The sequence below is a fragment of the Megascapheus bottae genome, chromosome 4, assembly GCF_031878675.1.
Source record: "Megascapheus bottae isolate mThoBot1 chromosome 4, mThoBot2.hap1, whole genome shotgun sequence".
NCBI classification, from domain to species: Eukaryota; Metazoa; Chordata; class Mammalia; order Rodentia; family Geomyidae; genus Megascapheus; species Megascapheus bottae.
The window spans coordinates 29,041,143-29,060,749 of record NC_143512.1 but is presented as its reverse complement, the minus strand read 5'-3'; the positions used below and the strand labels follow the sequence as shown (position 1 = coordinate 29,060,749).

General features: G+C 38.0%; 2 protein-coding genes and 1 pseudogene across 9 annotated transcripts in view; 1 reads left to right on the top strand and 2 right to left on the bottom strand.

Moving 5' to 3' along the window:
* Positions 1-19,607, bottom strand: part of Arb2a (ARB2 cotranscriptional regulator A) — a 391,209-nt gene that overhangs the window by 110,770 nt on the left and 260,832 nt on the right. The gene's annotated exons all lie outside the window — the stretch shown is intronic.
* Positions 1,791-10,867, top strand: LOC150064220 (SAP domain-containing ribonucleoprotein pseudogene; annotated as a pseudogene).
* Pou5f2 (POU domain class 5, transcription factor 2) lies at positions 15,451-18,020 on the bottom strand. The gene has a single exon (XM_090331112.1). The coding sequence runs from the start codon at positions 16,689-16,691 to the stop codon at positions 15,684-15,686; it is 1,008 nt and encodes a 335-aa protein (XP_090187238.1). The 5' UTR covers positions 16,692-18,020; the 3' UTR covers positions 15,451-15,683.

Below are 19,607 nucleotides of genomic sequence, written 5' to 3'. Positions count from 1 at the left end.
GACAATAGTTCTGTATCTCCCTGGCCTATGTGAAATCAAAATACTTTTAAGACAGGCAGCTAGGGGTTGAGAGCCTAGGAAAACCTCAAACAGTAGTGTGTTTACTTTTATATGGTGTATTTATCTGCAAGTCTATTTCTTTTACCAGACAAACATGTGCTTCTAAGAATTTCAATTCAGGTATTTATGATGGATAATGCGTACTTTGGATTTCCTCCTTATTTCATGATTTGCAGGATTAAATGTTTTAATTCCCATTGTGTGATAATGAAATAAAATGGAAAGTGAACACATAATCTAACCTACATGTGCATATTATACTATTGAAATAAATACTATGTTTTATGTCAACATGCACAGAGCTATGTGGCAAGGGGCATACTCATGGAAGAATTAAACCTCCCTGGACTAGTTTAAGTTTTATTTAAAGAGTGGTTTCTAATTTGACAGGTTTGGCATAGGGGAAAGTGAAAGCAAAGAGGTGGAATCCAGTGAGGCAGCTCTGGAAGGGGAAGTGCTATCAGGTACAGTAGCTGGTAAAGTAATAGCTGGAAATCATGAGGGTCACAGGCTTTGAAGTCAGTTCAGCTTTGATGTCTTACTCTCACAGTTAATTGTCAGATAGGATGGAAGGGGGAAAATAAGACTTTCCAATTCTGTCCGTGGTGCCCAATGCTCAAAAAAGCATAAAAGATCAGTTTCTGTGTGAACTTAAAGTGAAGCATTGTTTGGTTTTTATTTTTAACAAGTTTTAAATTGTTGATGCAATAATCAAAATTTTTCATTAGTAAGTTAATGCATACAAATATATGCAGTAAGCATATGTATATACAGAAAAATAATCTTGAATTTGTTATTAGAATATATGAATCAGAGAATGAGGATTTATATTAAGGTGATTTGGCCTTGTTAATATACTAGCGTATATGTATATATGCGTATATAAATATACATATATATGTATAGTTTTTAAATTTGAAGAACTTAGTAGCTTGAGACCAGTAAGCTTGTTGCAGGCAGTTAAAAACTCACAGGAAGAAGACATTATCTAGTCCAAGATCAAAGTCCAGAGAATCTGGTTACTTTTGGAAATAGACCAATCTGCCAAGTATGCATGCGAAAGAAATAAGCCACAATCAATGGGATAGTACATACACATGAAAGAGCATCTTGTAAATCACTGGTAAAGAAAAACTTATGGGAATGTCATGTTCAGATGGAGCATTATTTCTAACTTCAACCATTTCCATAACACTTTTAAGCAATTTGCTATATGAACAAATCATCAGCATTATTAAAATACTCAGTAATTCTGGAATTGAATATCCAGAACTTCACACAGGCTAGGCAAGTGTTTTACCACTGAACTATAGCCATGGTGCTCTAGCAGTTCCACCCTCCCTTTCCTCCCTCCCTCCCTCTCTTCCCTTTCTCCCTTCCTTTCTTCCTTCCTGGAACTTCTCTGTTTCTATGTTCTCATAGATAGCAATATACCACTTGAACCATGTTTCACTTCTAGCTTTGTACTCCAGAACTTTTTAAAAACATCAATTCATTTTCTCTATAAATTTCCCTATTTCTAGGCCAAAACAAAATAAATTTAATCCATTAAGCGAGTTTCATATAGTATTCATATCCTTTTCTAATAGATATTAGAATAAATATATAACTCTTTTAATAAGAAACCCAGTTCAGTGAGGACTATCCACAGTATGTATATAAAACACTAAGATAAAATTTGATGGGAAGAATACATTCTAATAATTTCTTGTGTGTTTTAACTGCAAACTATGGTTTCAAATATCCATGAGTCCAGCGATTTAAGGTAAGTTGAATTTCAAATATTTTCTTCAGTGTTGCATGTTTTTATGATTGTATCTAAAAACTTCCTTCAGATCCCTATGTAGAAAAAAGAAATTAGGTCCTTATCTCTGACTTTATTAATCCAGTATGAGTTAACCATCTTAATGTAAAACATGAAACTTTGAAGCTACTTTAGGAAAACAACTGAAGATACAAGCATATGTAATGTATTTATAAGCAGGACTCTAATAGCTAATGAAATAAGAGGAAAAACTGACAGATAAGATTGAATGAAATTAAAAACTTTCTGTACATCAAAAGAAACAATTATCAGAGTGAAAACTCATTGCCAGCTATTCATTGTTCAGGGATTCCTACCCAGAATATAAAATTAAATATAAATTCAAAAAATTAAACACCAAAATAATAAATATCCAATCGGTATATGAGCAATAAATTAGATAAATCCCTAAAATCAGCATGAATGGCCAATACACACATAAAATGAGCTAATCATAACCTCAAATGGAAATATAAGATAAACAACACTCATAGTCTCATTCCAGTCAGAATGTCTGGGAGCTTCATCAAAGATAGAATAAATTTTGGTACGAATCGGAGGTGAGATGGACGAGAAATGACCCTGAAAAGTAACTGGTGGTACTGTCCACCCACTATGGAAGTCATTATAAAGGTTTTACACATACACAAAGAAGATTACCTGCTAATTCACTTTTAAACACACATCTGAAAGAATTTAGGTCAGTATATAATAAAGATACTTGGACACCCACTACTCTAGCTCTACACATAATACTTTAGTTATCAAATCAGCTGACATGTCCATTAACATATAAATGCAAGAAAAAGGATGAAATAATGTAATTTTTAGGGGAAGGGATTATAATGGAGATAATAATGTTAAATAAAATAACCCAGATTCTTAAATAGTGAGTACTTGCTCTTAGGTGGAATCTAGATGTAAAAAAGGAAAAAAGACACTGGGACAACTTGTGGATTGGGACAAGAGGATTATGGGGTTGTAAATGTGATTGATGTGCATTGAATGTATGCATGAAAATGCCATAAGGAAACCAATCATTTCATGCAACCAATGACAAAGGAGTAAAATAAAACAATAAAGACTTGGTTGTTGGGACCTGTCAGCATTTATTTTAGGGACACCAAATAATGCATAGCTTAAAAAAATCAATAATATATACAATAGTGATGATGACCTGAGACTAAGGTTGTAACATAAACAGGTGGAGGAAAAATGCTACATTGTAATTTTCTTTAGTGTAATCTGTCTAAATTGCATTAACAAATTTTGTCTTCTCTAGGTAGAAACTAAAGAAGCAATTAAATATGCAAGAGAATTCAATGGGAAAAGGAAAAGAATGATTAAAAGTGTCATGGCACATCTCTCGTTTATGTGTTGGTATCATATAATATAAAGGGGAAAAAAAGGCAAAGCCAGCTATCTGAAGAGAAGGGTTAACTACCATTTAGGAAAACAAAATGTTATTCTACTGTTAAATTCTAAGCCTTTGACTGAAAACATAAACAACAGCCACTAGTGGGCAATTAAATTTGAAGAAGTAGCCCATAAAAAGTGGAATATTTAGTATGCATTAGAATCAGTTACACAGCATCTAATTTAATGGTTAGGTTTTTAAGTGTTCATATGATACATGTTAAATGTTCCTAACAAATCATATTCTGTAATGTAGCAAAATGACACTTTCAATGTAGTCCAAGGCTGGTAGGAGAAGAACATTAAAGCAAATTAAAGCATAATCTTTCATGTATGTTAAAAGGCTGAAAATCTGCATGCAATCGCAATAAAAACTTTAAAATGAATTTGCCATCCCAAAGTCATCTCACTAGACAGGAAAGAGGAACTTGGCATGTGACCATTAAATTACAAGAGAGCAACACTTCGGGGGTTAGAGGGCATTGATGACTTCCACAAATCTCCCCAGCTAAGGCAACAGATTAAGCTGGGGGGGAGGGGAATAGGATGCCCTACAACCTTAACCTGCTAATACCTTTAAATTCTTAAGAGTGACCTCTAGTCTGCTCTCTCATATTAGTTGTTAGTTACACTAATTACAGCTTAACTGGTATTGTTGATACCAGTCATTCCCTCGCTTGCTCCCCTCATCTGCCCCAAGACCTGTACAGAAAGGTTATCTCTAATAGCTTCAAATAACTTCGGTGAAATTCTGCTGTGCACATTAGGAGCACTAACCTCCAGTTTTGAATGGGTCTTTTATAGACATCAAAGGAAAGACACTAAAAGCAATGTGTGTTTGTGGATTCTATAAAGGAAGCTGTAAAAGTAAGAACAGCAACTGCTTCTGTGACTAGAACTTTAGAATGGTGAAAAAAAAGAGGTACTATATTTTATTTTTATGTACAGTTTTAACATAGAGAGGCTGGTGATTTCATCTTCAATGAGCTAGTTACACCTTAAGATGTTAGAAAAGTAATCCCTTCAAAATTTATGATTTTTAGAAAAGGATAATGAAATTTCTATTATGGTCTTTTAGAACTGTTTTAGGTTCAATATTTACATTAACATAAACCTAAGATTATATGGAGTCAGGCATAGAATTCCACTGACAAAGATTCAAATACCATCTGTGAAGCTGCAGTAAATTATCCCATAACATTAATCTTTAAACAAGGCACTAAATCAGATCAGAAACATACCAAAAAGATTTGGGGCAAGAGAGCCATAACTGAATTATTGAAGATTAATATAAATAGTTTCACACAAAAGAACTACAGATTCTCATCATGCTTTTTTTGTGTGTTGAATGCCACATACAGAATGTCTTCTAAATCCTAAAAATGTTGGCACACCTAAAAGGATATTTTCTAGAGGATACACACAAAAAAGGAAAATAAAACAAGAAAAATAAACAAGAGTGAATGGGGAGAATAACCTAAGAATGCTGTTAAGAAATACAACATACAATATCTGATTTTATAAAATACATTAGAGAATAATTATTAACCCTCCAGAAAGAACCTTTGTTTTATGAAAGCACATCTTAAAATCAAACCTTGTGTTCTTAAAAGATATTAAGCAACAGAAATTTGACTAAAATAAAACACTGTGGAAATGCAAATTGTAGTGATAAATTAAAGTATATGAGTCATCAAATCCAAGACAAAATTGATTTGAATATTACTTTATGTGTCACTTAAAAATGTTGCCAGAAGGAGTATCAATGTGTGAGAAGTAATGTATCTACTACATGGTAAATGGAACTATAACCAATCTATACATTACCCCAATAATAAAAAAAAGAAAAAAAGAAGAAAAAAGAAAAAAATCCCTGAAATAGAAAAATATTCCTTGCTATTAAATTATGAATAAATTAAAAAAAGAAAAACTATTGCCAATTTATTTTGACACATACTTTCTTATTACTAATTGTAACATATATTCAAAAGTTTAGCTAATTAAAATAATCACAAAGTCGATGAAATTTAATAATTTATAACAGATTGACTTACCTATCAATGTATCTAATGAATAAGTTGTTTTTGTGAGAACAGTCTCATTTTGAAACACAGTCACTGGATGATATTAAATAACTTAATGGTATATAAAACACTGACAGGACACTGACAATGTATTTTCTACTTTCTTTGAACACAAAAGAGGAGCAACAGTAGCTGACAGTTTTCACTTGAGTAATTACTGATTAGCAAATATTCCTCGACAAAATATTGATCAGCTAATATTCCTACTTTGTCCAAAAGTGATTTAAGGCAGCTTATTTGGGAAATGAACAGAAAAAAAAATCAGAATTAGAGGAAAAGGATAAAAATCAAAAGATGACAAAAATATTACTTTAATTCGATGCAAAATAATTTGTGACCAGTAAAATAGATTAAGTTTCTGTGAAGTAGATTCGATGACAGTCACAGGGGTTCTAAAATGACACAGGATAATTATGGCAGATATACTAACATCATCTGTCTTTGGGGCAGTACAAGTATTCAGCTCCAAGCAGTTTTCATTGCGCCTGTTACAAAGCCAGGTCCACTCTCAACTCCTTCATAAAATATGGAAACTGCTTTCTAAACAAATATATTTTCTGCAAATATGAAAAGGAAACTACGATTTTACTTAAGCCATTGATTTTAGTACTCGATGCTGTTTCTCAATTACCCAATCCTTTTCAGTAGTTCATGATATTTTAATAAATTTTAATTAAGCAACAGTTTTTCAAAAAATTTAGAAATCTGGTGGAAACAAATGATTTGAGAATAAATCGGTGGATCTGCTAAACCACTAATTTCTAGGAGTATGCTGATTAGTGGCATCAGGACAAATATTAGTAGTTTTATGTAACTGTCAAATTATTTTAGGTTCTAGAAAAAAAGGCCTTTAGAACCTTACAAATTTGTATTGTGGCTTAGGCTACCTGATATACATCAATAAAAGGACTGGATACATGAAGAATCATTTTACATCTTAAATGGCAGTAGAAACAACAAAAGCATTCTAAAACCGTTTTTCTATTAGTTTGATGTTTTTAATTTTGTTATGGTAGTATTGGTGTATGAATTTGGAGCCTTTTACTAAAGCACTCCACTTCTTAAGCCATGCCCTTTTGCTTTTAGGTTATTTTTCAGATAGCATTCTGTACTTTTGTCCAGATTGGTCTTTGGTTACATTCTCACTATCTATGCCTCCAACATAGCTGGCACTGCAGTGGTGTACCACAATACTCAGCTGATTTGTAGTTATGAAGTCTTTGTAACTTTCTGTCTGGGCTGGCCTTGAATTGTGATGCTTAACCCATCCTTAAGAGATACATTAGCGAGGTGTGGCACCTATAATTCTAACTATTCTGGAGGCTGAGATATGAGATTTCCAGTTCAAAGCCAGGCCAGGGGGAAAGTCAGTGTAACTCCCATCTCCAATTGAACACACACACACACACACACACACACACACACACACACACACACAGCAAGAAGTGGTTGTGTGACTTAGGTAGTAGTGTGTTCACCTTGAGCACAAAAACTGGGATAACATGCAGCCTCTGAGTTCAAGCCTCAGGAATGAGAGGTGGGACGGGGGGCCAAGGATGGAGAGCGGAGCTGGGAGGGGCATGCTAAATGATCCCAGCACTAACAAGTGAAGGCCCACTTGGGTTCCATGTGGAGTTTGAAGTTAGCCCAGGCAAAGACTCTGTCCAAAAGTTAGGAGGAAAAGGAAAAAGGAAAAAGAACAGAAAGACTCATCTTAAAATCTTTAAGTTGAATGTCAATAAGATAGTTCATGTAATTATATCCTAAAAGCTAATAACTTTTGGGCTTGGTGGCTAGATTTTTTTAACCACTATATTTGATTCTTATTTGAAGTAACAAACTTTCTCTAGTGTCCTCCCCATTCTTCCACTATTCCCCTTTTCTCCTTAGTCCCTTTGCTTCACTCCTAGTCAAGGTCCTCTGACCTTGGAAGGGTTTCACATGCCTCTTAACTGAATCACTTGCATATTTTCCTGAGGGGTGCTCCTTTGTCCATTCCTCTAACACTGGTCACTTAATAAAATCCTCCTTGGTTTTCTAATTCACTTCTGGCACTTCCTCTCTACTTCTGAATCTTCTGTTGGTAGCCCTTAGCAAATACTTTTATTTTTTATTTTATTATCAGGGTGATGTATAGAGGGGTTACAGCTACATTTGTAAGGTCGTGAGTACATTACTTCTTGAACATTGTTACCCTTCCCATGTTTTTCCCCCATTTTCCTTCCCTCCAACCCCTCACAATTTGTAAAGTTCATTTCCAACATATTGTCTTGTGAATATTGCTGTTACATTGGTTCATCCTTTGTCCTTTGTCGCATTATCTTGTTTTTCCCTTCCCTTCCCTGATTCAAATAAACAAAAAAATGTATATGCAACATACAAGGTACCAAAGTCAGATACAGCAATAACAGAGGATAAACTAAGCAGGGGAGAAAATGAGAAAAAAGTAAAGAAATAATTTCACATAATACATTCAAAAAAACAGCCACAGGATAAAACTCTTGTTTCCCTATCGTGGAGTTCATTTTGCTTAGCCTCACAGCTTTTGAGCCATTGCACTCCTTAGTAGATACATCTAGATATTTGGTCACTGTGGAACAAGTTTAGAGGAGACGTGTACTGCTTGTGAGAGTGTGAGGAAGACAAGAAGTTGGTCTGGGGCCAGAACAAGAATGCTTTGGAAATGGCCAGAACTGCTAGGCTGGGTATTATCATTTTGTTTGTCATGTTCAGGTGTATTACCAGTGCTGTTTGTAGCTAGAATTTTGCACAATAAATTTAAAATATAAATATTAATGTGTACATATACTTGGTTATGGAATAATGTGAGAAATCCAATCGTCATTCATCTATACTTTCATAATTTATTATCTATTGGGAGGTTAGCAATATAGAAATACACTCAGATAATGTAATAGAATGAATATGTATATTTGTGATTAGGACAAGTAAAGTTTTATGGTGTACCTTAGAAGGTCTTTGAGTAAATGTGATAAAGATTTATGAGATAGTCTACTGAATAAGTGGACTCATTATTGCCCTCATTCAAACAATGATCAAAAATCTAGACTTGCCTTTCAGTGGGAAGTAGAATTTCATTTATGGTTTTATTTTAACTAGAGTATCACTGGATCAACTGTGAGAATATTTAAATCTCACAAATTCAAGCACCTTCTGTTTCCTAAATGCTCACATTGTATATGTGTGCGCTCAGAATGTTCACCAAATAAATTGTTTACTGACTAATGAAAGAAACCTTAGTTTAAAAATAAAAATGATGAAATAGTTTATGAAATATGCCACGTCTGGAACCTCAAATGAAAAGAATAAAGATTCTCTCACTTCTCATTGAAAAGCATTACATTTTTGTTATTATTTTATTTAAAATTTCTTCGCTTAGAAGACAAAAATTTATGGTGCTAGATTATCTACTTTAATGACATGCCACAGAAGCTGCAAACATTCTTTTCTACCCATGGTGTTAGTATGATTGCTTTTTAGCAAAGTAAAAACAACAATATAAATCTATGTACAGTAGGAATTTTCCCTACCTCCTGTCTTTAGTTTAAATCACAAAAGTAATACATATTTAGCAAGTATACTGATACCATAAAAACACTTGAAATGTGGTAAGCATTTATAATATGTACATGCTGATGTACACGGGTATTATATAAAAATAGAGTTAATGTATTTTTTAAAACTTACTTGCCGTCTACTTAGACTTAGCAATGTTCTTAAAAGTGTTTATGAAAACAATCATTTAAACACTTCCTCTCTCTTCTGTCTCTCTGTCTGTCTGTCTCTGTGTCTCTGTCTGTCTCTGTCTCTGTCTCTCTCTCTCTCTCTCTCCTTGACAGTCCTGGGGCTTGAACTCAGGGCCTGAGCATGGTCCCTGGGCGTTCTCAAGACTAGAACTCTACCACTTGAGCCACAGCACCACTTTCGGCTTTTTCTATGCATGTGGTACCAAGGAATGGAACCCGGTGTCTTGGTTAATATGAGGCAAGCACTCTATCATTAGGCCAAACTCCCAGTCCCAACAATTCTTCTCTTAGTTTAGCTTTGCTTTTCTAAAACATGATGCAATCAGAATGAATTAATGACAAGTCACTTGATTGTCCTGTTAGATTAGTCTGATAAAATTACTGGCCTACAAAACTTAACAAAAAGGGACAGAGCTTTCTTGATAGATTCATTCGCAAGCCATTTTTTTTTCAGAAAACTTAGGAATTATATTGTTATGAAATATCCCAAATTTTCTTCCTAACATAATATTTCTCAACTCGTCACTGGGTTCCAATAAACAGGTACCATAATTCTTCTGCTATAGATAGAAGGTAGGAGACAGGGAAGGGGAAAGAAAAACAGAGGTAGAGAGAAAGCAGGGAAGAGGGTATGGAAGGAGGGAAAAAGGTTTCTTAAAGATGGGATTGAGGTTGCAGTTAAGTGGCAGAATGCGAATACACACGTAGCATCCAAACCCTTAGGTTAATCACCAGCAACACAAACTTACATTCACATACATACATTTTTCTGAAAGTTACATAATTTTGGAATGGTAATATTATCTATATAAATGACTAAGAGAAAGACTGCAGATCTGGAACTATTTTAGCATTAGCTATAATATTGTCCTTCTCTTTATTAACTGTTTTGTAGAAAAAAATAAGTCTCCTTGTCTTCCTATAACCAACTCCAATATAGACCCATATTTTGTTCAGGTCATAAGTGATAGCTATTAGAGTTCAATTGTGGCTGCAAAACTTATGTTGAACTCCTAAATATTGGTACTTTAGAATTTTATCTTATTTGAAGATAGGGTCTTTACATAGATTAAAAAAGTGGAATGGAGGGGTAACAAAAGGGTGACAGAGACAGTGGAGTTTCATAAGCTGAAGCTTGCTGAACTAAAACAAGAATGTCTTGCTCATGGTTTGGAGACTAAAGGAATAAAACAAGATCTCATCAACAGGCTCCAGGCTTATCTTGAGGACCATGCTGAAGAAGAGGCAAATGAAGATGATGTATTGGGAGATGAAACAGACGGAGAGCTGTCTGTCAAAGAAGACTCCTCCCCCCCCACCCTGAGAAAACTGTTGATGTGGCAGCAGAGAAGAAGGTAGTAAAAATTACATCTGAAATATCACAGACTGAGAGAATGCAGAAGAGAGCTGAACAATTCAATGCACTTGTGACTTTGGAGAGTAAGAAAGCTGCTTATGCAGCTAGGCTTGGAACTTCTGTCCCAACAAAAGGTCTGTCATCTGACAAGACTACGATTAACCGGAATAAGCAAAAGGAAAGAGCACAAAGATTTGGTTTGAATGTCTCTTCAATCTCTAGAAAGTCTGAAGATGATGAAAAACTAAAGAGAAAAGAACGTTTAGAATTGTCACAAGTTCAGCTGGAACTGGAACCACAGAGGATTCAGAGGCAAAGAAGAGGAAAAGAGCAGAGTACTTTGGGATTGAATGATGAAAAGTTCTTCATGCTTTCTGTTCTCTAGTGGTTTCCATCCATTTCTATGGTTCTTCTTGGTTACATACATATCTCAGTGAACAGTCACATGACTATTACCTCCTACTCCCAGTGAGGAGTATCTACCCCAGGTACATCTGTGAACTCCAGCAGCAGTTGGACTCACTGCTATTCCAACTTACAGGTTGTTATGTTTTTTTTTAAGTTTTATTGTTTTTTTTTAGAATTCATTAATGTTGATTTTTACATCATATTTTAAATGACAAGTTTAACAAACAAGTGTTCAAGGAGGGAATCTCTATTTACAATCACTGGGACTTAGTATTTAGAATTTAATCAAAATTAGACTAAGGGTTTGTATGTCATAGAAACATATTAATTTAAAAAATAAAATATTATGTCTATAGAGTCATAGGTTTTCATGTCTATATAGTTATGTTTATATTTCCATTACCATGTAAAGGTTGTTATGTTTTTGTTTTTATTACTTTGCTTGTTAATAAAAAATGTAACAGGAAGACTTCAGAGTGGGTCAGGCACTACGGATACCAACAGGATGGTATTTCTGTAAAGGAGACATATGGAGAAGACGACTATCTGCAAGCCTTTCCCCCCCTCACAATTTCCATTAAAAACAACTTTCAAACTCTTAAAACAATGCAACAATAGTTTATTTTTTAACAACTTAGTTAGCTCTTTGATTACTAGCCCTTATAAGCTGATGTAGCAGACTTTCGAAAAACTAGGTAGGATGGATGCTTGTGCTAATCAGCTTTCCATTTCTGTAATACTCGAGATAAACAACTTATAAGAGAGCTTGTTTTGGCACATCAGTCTTAAGTTGATGATGTGGTGACCCTATTGCTTTGGGCATTTGATGGAAGAGCAATTGATGCTGGAGCAGAAGGTAAAGCAAAATTGCTCTTCATGACCAGCAGGCAGAGGAGAAGAAAAGGGTTTGGCCCTCAGTTTCCCTTCCCTAGCATACCTTCAAGGACAGATGAGTCCCTCCCCCTAGGTCCACCTCCCTGAGGTTCTACCACCTTTCAATAGTGCCAAGCCAAGGATGAGTCCTTTAATGCATCTGTTATGACTCAGTCCAACATTGACCATCAATTCCCAATAGCAAAAATTATGTTTTTTTGGCAATTGAGATGAAAGGTTCTACTATTTTTTTTTCTGTTCTTTGATTTATTCAGTTTGGCTACACATTGCCGAGCATCTTCCAAATGAAAGTTCCTAGGGAAACAAAAGGGTGACTGATGAATTTATAAATAAGCATAGCAAGGGAATGGTGGCAGCATGATGAATAAAGTTATTACTTCCTATGTATATGAGAAGTCCTTAGGATTTCTTTCTGTCTCATCTAAGTTTACACTTCCATCAATTCTCATGCAATTGCCCCATAGAAATTGAGTCCAAAAGAAGTAATTAAAGTCACAGAGATAGTAGGAACTAGGCCCACAAATAAGTGTCTCTCTGCCACTTCTGGCCTTGCCCAGAGAACCACACATACTTTGTAGGTATCTCAGGTTTAGAATTTTAAAAAAATCAGTTCATGTTGTCAGAGGCATTACATACATAATAAGAAGGCCAGAGATACAGATTTAGAAAATCCTACTCCAACTACCATATCATATGATTATAAATTACAAGTTGTCACAACATGTTTATTTATTCAGTGTCTATATGTTTTATCGACTAAGCTCCTTGAGGGTCAAGCTGAGCCTGAAACCATTGCATCTTAGCACCAAGGACACTACCTGTAATATAGAATACGTTATTGTTATATGGATAAATGGGAAATATGGAAATTTAGCTTAAATTTTAGTCTATAATTTATTCACAATATATATATATATGCTGACATCTTATAGTTTCCAGTGTCTCAGAATGTGGCTATATTTAGAGACAGTATCATTAGAAGTAATTAAGCTAAAATGAAGACATTAGGATGGATGGGCTGTCCTAACCCAGCATGAAAGCATCCTTAGATATGGAAGTATGGACATAGCCACAAGTAGGGAGAAAATATGAATAAAGAGACAGGGGAAGAAAGCTATGTGCAAGTAGGAGAAGAGAGTGCATGTATGCCTCTCTCACTTCACTTTAACCTCACATATCCTTCTTCCAGAACTGGGTGAGATTGCATGCATTGTTTGAGGAGCCTCATCCCTGGTCCTAGAAAACAATGCAACACATTCTCTCAATTATAAAGATTTATGTTGGGAATATGCCTGCTCCATAAGTAGTATTCAATGTATTAAAGTTAGTCCAGGAGCTATAGCATCTTCTCTAAAGAAAGACAAAATGAGTTTTCTTGTATATTGCACCTGCTTCCAGAGGCGAGGCATAGGAACTGACCTATCCTTCCAACCTAAGATCTCACTGATATCCATTTGGTTTATTCAAAAACTACACATAGAGAAAAAAAATCAGGACTCCGGTATTTTCAAACACTTTCTGAAATTGGAAAATAAACATTCAGAAACAGAAAAAAATGGTTTGGATTATATTATATCCCAAATATTGGCTAACTAAACAGAGGTATATAAACATGCTTATTGTAATTGTAAATTACCATGTTGTGCAGGAAAATAGACATATGGCAGGTGTCTTCACTTACTAAGCTACACTACAGCTCTTTAACATTAATCTGATTTTTCAAAAACATCCTAAAATAAGTTTTAGCAATGTTTTCTTATACTTTCTAGTATGCCTTTATTGAGAGTGCCGTCTTCCTTTTATGAAAGCTACAAGTGTAACTAAAAGTGAAAAGATTAGACTTTCTTTTTAAAATATTGCTTTACACTGGGAACTTTCTATTTTATTGACAAAAAAGGCTAGGAAAGGATCGCTTTTGGAGCTTCAGATTTCTTAAAGTCTTTCTTTAAAAATATTCCTTAGATTTTTTTTGGTTGTAAACTAATATAGAAAAAGTTCTAAAAAATCACTAACAGCATACTGGTGGCTCATACCAGTAATTCTAGCTAATTAGGAGGCTGAGATCTGAGGATCACAGTTGGAAGGAGGCCTAGACAATAACGTATGGTGGATTCTTTATCTCCAATTAGCTACTAAAAAGCCAGAAGTGGAACTGTGGTTTAAGTGGCAGAGTGTTAACTGTTAACAAAAAAGCTCAAGGACAGGACCCAGGCCCTGAGTTTAAGCTGCAGTACCGGAACACACACACACACACACACACACACACACACACACACACACACACTGAATAAATTGCTGATAATACCAATAGGTGCATTTAAATTTTCAAAAGCAGCCAGGCACTGATGGTGGCTCATGCCTGTAATCCTAGCTAGGATTACAGGAGGTTGAGAGCTGGTGCTGGTGACTCATGCTGGTAATTCTAGCTAATTAGAAGGCTGAGATCTGAGGATTGTAGTTCAAAGACAACCCTGGGCAAGAAAGTCTGTGAGACACTTGTCCCCAAGAAAATACTCAAAATGTCTACAGTGGTGCTCTAGCTCAAGCAGTAGAGCACCAGCTTTCAGTACAAAGCACAAAACGGCTCAGGAACAGCCCCCAGGCCCTGAGTTCAATTCCTGGACTGATTAAAAAAAAGCATTAAGACGCTTCATAAGCTGTTTTTTTTATTTTGCAATCTATTCTGAAATATAGATATATACAAACATACTATTTTGACTATACCCTAAAAATGGGTGCAAGGTTTTCAGGTTAAGAATACATGCCTCCTTACATAAACGAAAGTTCTGGTAAAGAAATATTCTCGAATGATGATGGTACAACCATACAGACGTTAAGAAAGAGCTGCAGAGCTACTTCACATTGCAAGTCATTCCATTTCAATACGCCTGCCTAGGCTGCAGAACTGCAGAAGGAGCCCCGTCAGTGAGTGCCTCACATGAATGCTGACAGCACCTTGTTCATTGTGGCTCTGACTGCACAGATAGCACCTTCCACAGGTGCTCGGCATGAGCAGTGTAGGAAAGAAGGAATGGGGTTTGTGCCTGTGACTTTTAGTGGGACTGACCATAGTAAGTGGCGAATCACCTAGAGTAATAAGCCATTGGGGTGTGACTCAGTGTTCACAGCCCTTGGTACACTCAGTGCTCAACCTTCCGACACCGACAGGAAGTCTCCCTGCACACTCCTTCCCTCCCATTCTCAAGCCTTACCTAAGGTTTTGTGTTTGTACAAAATTCTGCTTACAAGTAAAGAGGTATGCTAATTTTCTACGACTTTACAGTTTTTTCACTCAATATTGTGTTTGTGTGGGGAAAAAAGTTTATAAGTGTTTCAACAAGTGACACTTTCTTTTTTTCCTTTTCTTTTCTGGTCTGTCCTGGGGCTTGAGCTCAGGACCTGGGGGGGGGGGGGGGAGGCTGTTCTTGAGCTTTTGTGCTCAAGGTTAGTGTTCTACCACTTTGAGACACAGCTCCCGCTTCTGGGATTCGGGTGGTTGGTTAATTGGAGATAAGAGTCTCACACACTTTCTGGCCTGGGCTGGCTTTGACCTGGGATCTTCAGATCTCAGCCTCCAGAGTAGCTAGGATTACAGGCGTGAGCCACTCATGCCTGGCTAACACTGACATATTTCCATTGAAAAATTAAAAAAACCCAAGATATCAAAACTGTATATACTTTAATATACCTTAATATCAATGCTAGAGAAAAACAGAAAAGAACAGTCACAACAACAAAAGCAACAAAATTCAACGTCCCCCTCAAGTTTTCCTTGTAAGTCCCACCCTCTCCCCTAGGAATGTTTGAGACAGCCAATGGAGTCTCTACAAGCTGCAACGAACCCCGGCGATGTTTCCTCCCCCTCTTTCTCCGCATGCCCACCTGCCCATGGCTCAGCTTGAAAGCCTGGGGAGGCCCAGGGTGGTGGCCGGGGCCGAGAGCAGGGCTCCTCCGGCCTGAAAGTGAGTAGCGGAGTACAGGGGTGTGAGGCAGGAGCCCCCATAGTGGTGGAAATCAAAGTGGAGGCCGGGGGCCAGGGGAAAGCACATGGGTGGTCCCGGGAAAGGAGGCCGGGCTGCCCCCACATTCTCCCGCAGGGAGACCTCAGTGGCCGGCCAACTGCCCATCTGGCCGCGGTTGTAAAACCACACTTGGACCAGGTCCTTCTGCAGCCGGAGGTGGCCAGCAATGCGGCTGATCTGCTGCGGGGTGGGTTTCGGGCACTGCAGGAACAGCTTCTCCAGGTTGATTCCGATCCGCCGCTCCCGACTGGCCCGTCTCCGCTTTCGCCCCTGCTGTAGAATCATATCCATTTTGCACAGGCCCAGAAGGTTCTTCTCGTCCACTTCCTCCAGCCACATTTTCAGCAGCGGCCGCAGCTTCCACATGTTGGCCAGGCTCAGCTGCTGGGCCTCGAAGCGGCAGATGGTGGTCTGGCTGAGGACCTTCCCGAACATCGCGCCCACGGCGAAGCCCACATCGGCCTGCGAATACCCCAGGGTCAGCCTCTTCTGCCTCAGCTCCTTGGCCAGCTGCTCCATCTCCTTCTCGATGGCCGACACGTCCTCAGGCACGGCCAGCTTGGGGATGCAGCGCAGGGCGATGTAGGGCCCCAGGCAGGTGCCCTCCGGGGGGCTTCGGAACCATGCCCCAGCCTCCGCAGCTCCGCGGGGGGCGATCTCTCCCAGGAGCTCGTACGGTGGGGGTCCAAGGGGCATGCCCCACACCTCGGGGCCTCGGCAGATGCCAGAACCCACCCCAGGCCGCACCACCAGCCGGCCAGGGGCGGCCGGGGGGCTCAGCCAGGTGGGCGTGTCCACCCGCAGAGGCACCGCCCCTCCGGGGACGCCCCCGCCACTGCCTGGGAGGGGATAGACGTTTGAGGGCCTGAGTCCCGCCATGGGCTAGGACGACCCCCCCCCCCAGCAAGAGTCTGGTAGGAACTGATGGCTCTCGAGGCTTCGGAACAGCCACCAGCCTTGCCCTCGAGCCCCGCCCGCCCCCCCGCGGGCAGGCCCAGGGGTGCATGCGGCCTGCAGGAAATGGTGCACTCCCACCCTGTAACAAAGCCAGTCTTGGCGGGGGGGGGGGGACTGCTGCGAGCATCTCTTCATTCCTTCCTCCCCCCACCAACTGTATAGACAAAATACTGCCAACAGCCAGCCCCCCTGTGCACATCCTCAGCCTATGGGCCTAAGCACCCTAAGCCTAACCGAGGCCTAGCTAGCATCAGTTTGCTGTCTCAGATTCTATCCCTGCCTCCACACCATGCCCCAGGCATTGATGGGGCAGTTGTTCAACTCTGTATGCTTTGCCTGCCTGCCTCTCTTCCTCCCTCCTTCCCTCCCTCCCATCTTCTTCCCTTCTTTTTCCGCTTGTTCTGGCTCTCTCCTCTCTCCTCTCTCTCCCTCTCCCCCTCCTAACTCACAGAACATCTAGCATCTAGTCTTACATACACTGTCTCCCAAAACATCTGGATTCTGCCATCTTCATCCTACATTCGTTCATTTTATTTCAGTTATGTCATAAAGCTTCTCCTCTGAATTATCACAATAACTGTTTAATTGGTTTCTTATCATTTTCTTTTAGGTTCTTCTTCTATACTGATAGAGATAACTTTAGAACAAACAGACCAAATCTTGTCCAAAGGCAATCCAACCCAAAACACATACACAGAAACCAATGCCATTTTTCTTACCAGCTAATAGTTCATAATGTGGGCACTCATTCCTGAGCACAGTGTACATGGCATCTCTCCATTGTGCTTCTTCCCTGCCAGCCTTATCAATCACACATCACACTTTCATCTTATCTCATGCTCCCAAGAAAATATATCATGCTTTTCATGCCCATTATGCCTTTGTCCATGGCATTCTGTCAGCCTGAAATTGTTTCCCTGTTTTCAGCCTCATTTTTTTATATCATTCTGAGTTTTGTTCAAATACCCCTTCCTTAAGACAGAGAACACCCTATTTAAATGGCACCCCTTGTTTCTCATTCTTAATCTAGTTTTAGTATGATATGCATTACTATGCAATACATTTTTGTCTACCTTATTGTCAAGAAGGCATGGATTTGTCTAGTTCAATACTATGTCTACCAAGTCTTTTTGTAGGGAGGCACAGTCAGAGGGTTTGAACTGGGAGCCTGGATGCTGTCCTTGAGCTCTTTACTCAAGGGCAGTGTTCTATCACTTTGAGCCAGAGCATTACTTTCAGTTTTCTTGTGCTTAACAGAAAATAAGAGTCTCATGGACTTTTCCTGCCCAGGCTGGCTTTGAACCGGGATCCTCAGATCTCCCGAGAAGCTAAGAGTCACTGATGTCTGGCTGCCTTAAGTCTTTACTATAATATTATTAGTAATAATATTAGTATTAATAAACATCAGTAATTATTTTATGTCTATATTTTCAATAAGGAATTATAAAACTCAGAACATAATAGAACCTTGACTGATAATGTTTAATATATGTTTGCTACAAGATAACCTTTATGATTCTGAGAGTGAAACTCATTTACTTCAGGCTTAACATTGAGAAATGACCTTCCCCAGTGCTTCTCATCTCTTCTCTCTTACACAGAACAAGGTCCTTCTTTGCTTCTTCCTAGATGAGTTTTTCCTACAAGAGGGTAGTAACCTAGGACTAAATCAAACTCAACACTACAGGCTAACAAGGTTGTAGAGATGGCCTTGGAGGAGGAAATTAACTGCTGTCAACTCAGGCCAAGATTTGATTTGCCCGTAGTATGTGTCTTCACTGTAACTTCTGTTAGAATTTGTGCTAGTGAAAGGCAGAATTTCTGTCTCTTGTTCAGTGCTAAATCTTTAGCATCTACACTAAATCTGGTATACAGTACAAAATCAAGAAACATTCATTGAGTGTTGAATAATGTCTCTGAAGCATTAATAGTGAAAGACTTCCTATTAGTCTTGACTTAGATTGTATGATGATCTCCTAAACATAGAGGTCCCCCTCTGACCCAGCAATCCCACTCCCAGACATTTATCCAGATAGCCAGAAACAAACCTACCAGCACAACCAGACTCATTGAAGCATTATTCACCATAGCTAAGATACAAAACCAACAAAAATGCTCCTCAGTAGATGAATGGATCATGAAGAGGTGTAAATGTACACCATGGAATTCTATGCTGCCATCAGATAGAATGGCATTGCCCCATTTGTAAGGAAATGGAAAAACCTGGAAAAAGTATTAAGTGAAGAACGCCAGACCCAAAGAAAGACAGGCTCCATGGTTTCCCTCATTTGCAACAATTAGTATATGTTGAGGATTCTCTTTTAAAAAATTTTTATTAGAGAATTTATTAACATTGACTTTTACATCATATTTCAAATGACATGTTTAACAAACAAGTATTCAGGAAGGGAATCTGTATATACAATCACTGACAGATTTTAGAACATAGTTAAAATTAGGCTAAGGGTTTGTATATCATAGATACATATTAATCTATGTAATAAAACATATTTATAGTCATAAATTTTTATGTCTATGTAGTGAGGATTCTCTTAATAGGGGATCATAATAGCTCAAAAGCTATGTACATATGGTCATATAGGATGAGGCTGAGCAAAATGAACTCTAGGATATGGAAATGAGGTTTATCTTTGTGATTGTTCTTAATATACTGTGTGAAGCTATTTCTTTTCTCTTCTTTTCCCCTATGGTTTATTTCGTGTTGTTACAGTATCTGAATGTGGTACCTAGTATATTATATACAAGTTTGTTTATTTGAAAATGAGAAGGTAAGGGAAATACAAGATGAGTGAGAGGGGTGGGAAGAGGGAAATTAGG

What these genes read in the sequence shown, in the direction of transcription:
- Pou5f2 (XM_090331112.1), bottom strand. Translation starts at nt 16,691, where the DNA reads ATGGCGGGACTCAGGCCCTCAAACGTCTATCCCCTCCCAGGCAGTGGC.